Source organism: Tarenaya hassleriana, unplaced genomic scaffold (assembly GCF_000463585.1).
Source record: "Tarenaya hassleriana unplaced genomic scaffold, ASM46358v1 Cleome32, whole genome shotgun sequence".
NCBI lineage: Eukaryota > Viridiplantae > Streptophyta > Magnoliopsida > Brassicales > Cleomaceae > Tarenaya > Tarenaya hassleriana.
In genome coordinates, this window is record NW_010966372.1 from 533,464 (window position 1) to 536,832 (window position 3,369).

The 3,369-nt window shown below is 47.0% G+C and overlaps 2 protein-coding genes across 2 annotated transcripts in view; one reads left to right on the top strand and one right to left on the bottom strand.

Annotated features, from left to right (window-relative positions):
- LOC104820860 (expansin-A13-like) overlaps positions 1-1,648 on the top strand; it is a 2,106-nt gene extending 458 nt beyond the window's left edge. The window contains exons 2-3 of the mRNA XM_010551491.2: positions 1-319; positions 1,048-1,648. The exon at positions 1-319 is cut by the window's left edge and continues 11 nt beyond it. Coding sequence (XP_010549793.1) covers positions 1-319; positions 1,048-1,360 — 632 coding nt within the window. The 3' untranslated portion in view covers positions 1,361-1,648. The remainder of the gene's footprint in view (positions 320-1,047) is intronic.
- A 200-nt stretch (positions 1,649-1,848) lies between these two features.
- Positions 1,849-3,369, bottom strand: part of LOC104820861 (60S ribosomal protein L4-1) — a 2,268-nt gene continuing 747 nt past the window's right edge. The window contains exons 2-3 of the mRNA XM_010551492.1: positions 2,660-3,354; positions 1,849-2,142 (exon numbers count right to left, since the gene is read on the bottom strand). Of these exons, the coding sequence (XP_010549794.1) occupies positions 2,029-2,142; positions 2,660-3,354 (809 nt within the window). The 3' untranslated portion in view covers positions 1,849-2,028. The remainder of the gene's footprint in view (positions 2,143-2,659; positions 3,355-3,369) is intronic.

Below are 3,369 nucleotides of genomic sequence, written 5' to 3' on the forward strand. Positions count from 1 at the left end.
TGGGGGGTCCCGGCGGCTACGGCGCCCTCGTCAAGGCCGGCTACGGCTTTGCCACCGTCGGCCTGAGCGAGTCCCTCTTCGAGCGCGGCCAGATCTGCGGCGCTTGCTTCGAGCTCCGCTGCGTCGACGATCTCCGGTGGTGCATCCCGGGAACCTCCATCATCGTCACCGCCACGAACTTCTGCGCCCCTAATTACGGTTTTACCCCTGAAGGTGGTGGCCACTGTAACCCTCCCAACAACCATTTCGTGCTCCCGATCGAGGCGTTCGAGAAGATCGCTATCTGGAAGGCTGGGAACATGCCCATTCAGTACCGGAGGTGCGTTCTCTACTGCGACTTCGTTCATTTTCGAATATCGCGTTTTCATAACTGCGTTTGCGGTGGTAAACGCGGTCTGCTTTTCCACTTTTTTTTTTGAATTATCGGGCGACGCTTTTTGGTTGCGTCTAGACATTCGTGCGCTTTGGAGCGTGAAAATAGCTGGATTTGCACTAATGCTGTCCGGCGTTTCCTGAATTTACTAGAATGCCCCTGATGTTTTTCTACTCGAGTAATCCTAGTCTTCACCAAGTTTCAGAACATTTTATCGCCTATGATTCATAGGAAGTTTCTAAATTTAAGAGTAAATTTTGTTCAGAATGGATTAAAACATTTGAAGGGTGGTGTGGCATGTGAAGGGTCTGCTCTCATGGTTAGTGGCTAGGGAAGGTTAAGAACTGGTAATGCAGGAGAATTGAGGTTCGTTTTGAATCGGTCACCATTCCAAGAATGGGGTCTGGAGTGATTCCGCAACACTGGACGTAAGAGAATGAGAGATTATGCATACACGAATGATCGTACATCCGGATTCATGTGTTGGATTTTTGTTCGTGTTGATGCATCCCATGAAATTCTACTGTTGGAGAATCTTCCTTGGGTTTATGCTTTTGGTAAAATGTTTGACCCGTGATGGATCATCATCTCACCCGTGAGCATGTAAGAGTGCAGCAGGTTTCTAGGTTTCATGGCTTGTCTTTTTAACCCGTGTTCCTGGTTTTGGCGAATAGGATCAACTGCAGAAGGGAAGGGAGCATGAGATTTTCGATCGATGGGGGAGGGATATTCATGTCAGTGCTGATCACCAATGTGGCAGGAGCTGGAGACATAACCGGGGTGAAGATCAAAGGGTCGAGAACCGGGTGGCTGCCAATGGGCAGGAACTGGGGACAGAATTGGCATATAAATGCAGATCTCAGGAGCCAGCCTCTCTCTTTCGAGGTCACTGCCAGCGACGGTAGCACCGTCACATCTTACAACATTGCCCCCAAAAACTGGAGTTTCGGACAGACCTTCGAAGGGAAGCAGTTTGAGACTCCATGATGCATGAAAAGGTGTATTTCATGTCTCGTGGTTTTGGCATTCATTGGTGGGTGATTGTTTCTTTCTTTTTTTTGTGAAGTAGGAGTAGGAGAACTGGAATGGGAGTGTGGTGGAGAGATTTGGCAAAATGGTGCAAACGAATTCGGGGAATTGGTTCGAAGGGCATTCCCTTTCTTTTGCATGTCTTTGCTTCTCCCCTGCAGGATACGAACGTCAATCTGTATTACGTGTCTGTATGTCTATCTATAGTCTCGTCCAAATGTCCCAGGAGGAAGTTTTGTCTGAAAACTGACGAGCCTCTTCCAGATACTGCACACACGGATGGTACTCACCATGTTGAAACGGCTAAACAACCCCTAACGAACAGCAGTAAACGGTGTCGTTTGAACATCCCATCTACAGCATGTGATCATCATACAAACATATTCCGCATTACATCACACAGATCAAATCACCGTAATAGTCACACGTGATGAATATTATAAAGATTGAAAAGTGAAATGCAAACCAATCTCCGATAACTCCATAGGTGTCTGATGCGCGGCAAACTCAAACAGTGACATACTCTAATGATAATGGCAGAGAGAAGAGACGAGAAGATGAAATGGGCAAAATCTCTTTTTTTGTTTTTGAAGTCTAAGTATGGAACAAAGAAAGTAAGCAAATAACTACTGACTGACACCGAGCCACTTGGTGAAGTTGTCAAACTCGGCGTAATCGCTGTCGGAAATCATGGTCTGGTACCATGCCTTCCCCGCCGCCCTGATTTTCGCTGCCTCCTCCTGCGGTTCACATTCACACAACACAATCCCAAAAACAAAGTGTTTCATTCCCAATATTCTTTTACACCTTTATCTAATCTGAAAGCATTTGAATTTTGATCAGACTGACAAGAAAAGGGGTTTATCAATGTAACAGAACAGATGCAGACCGTGAATCTAATTTCCCCAGTCTAAGCCAACCATATGCATTGCAAAGTTCATAACTTGTTTGGGAGACCAGACCAGACAGGATTCAGACATAAACTCAAGATGATTCAGGAACTCTAGCAACAAAACAACAAGATCCAACAGTTCACTCAACTTCACTACAATACATCACAAGACATGACGAGACTAGCAAGGATTTCGGGTGAGTCAAGCAACACAGGCATCCATCAGAAGATTCAGAAACTAAAAGGGTGTCTAATCTAAACTATAGAATGAGAAACCATATGCACAACCCGTAAAACCAGCATAATAATACGAATCTCCTCACAACCAAGAAATAACAGAAGAAAAAGACAAAAAAGAAAAATACCTTAGAAATGGGCTTCCTCTTCTTCTCGAGCTTTTCCTTCTTGGCCTTAACCCTCTGTGCTTCCGCCAACAGAGACATCCTCCTGGCGGTCTTGGCGTACGGATTGAGCTTAAACATCACGTTAAGGTTCTTCAGGGGGTTCTTCTTCAGAACAGCCCTCTTCGCCTCCTTTTTGATCGGCTTCACAACGCTCTGAACCTCATCGGAGTTGATGATCCTAGCAAGGTCCGCATTCACCATCTTCGGACGCGGCAGAACGTAACCCTTCTTCTTCTCTGACGGCTTATCAAATGAGCCATAGATCGACTCGAGCTTCTCGAACGCAGTCTTGGTCCACACTACGAACCGACCCAAGTGACCACCAGGAGCGAGCTTGAGCAAGTTCAGCCTCTCTACATTGCAGACATCAACACCTGGAATGTTCCTGAAGGCCTTCACGAGCTTGGCACCCTCAGTTCCGTACACGATCAGAGGACCCTTGCGAGAGATGTATCGACGGTTCCTCATCTTCCCTTTCCCAGGACGGATTCCAACACTGTCCTTCGCCTTCTCAGCGTCAGCGTAAGCACCAATCTGCTTCAAAACCTTAATTGCAGCAGAGGTCTTCTCTACAGCTTCAGCTGAGTCGCTCACCACAAGCGGCATCTCCGGAACACTCTCGATTCGGTGACCACGAGCCATCACCAGCGACGGAACCGCCGTGGCGGGCA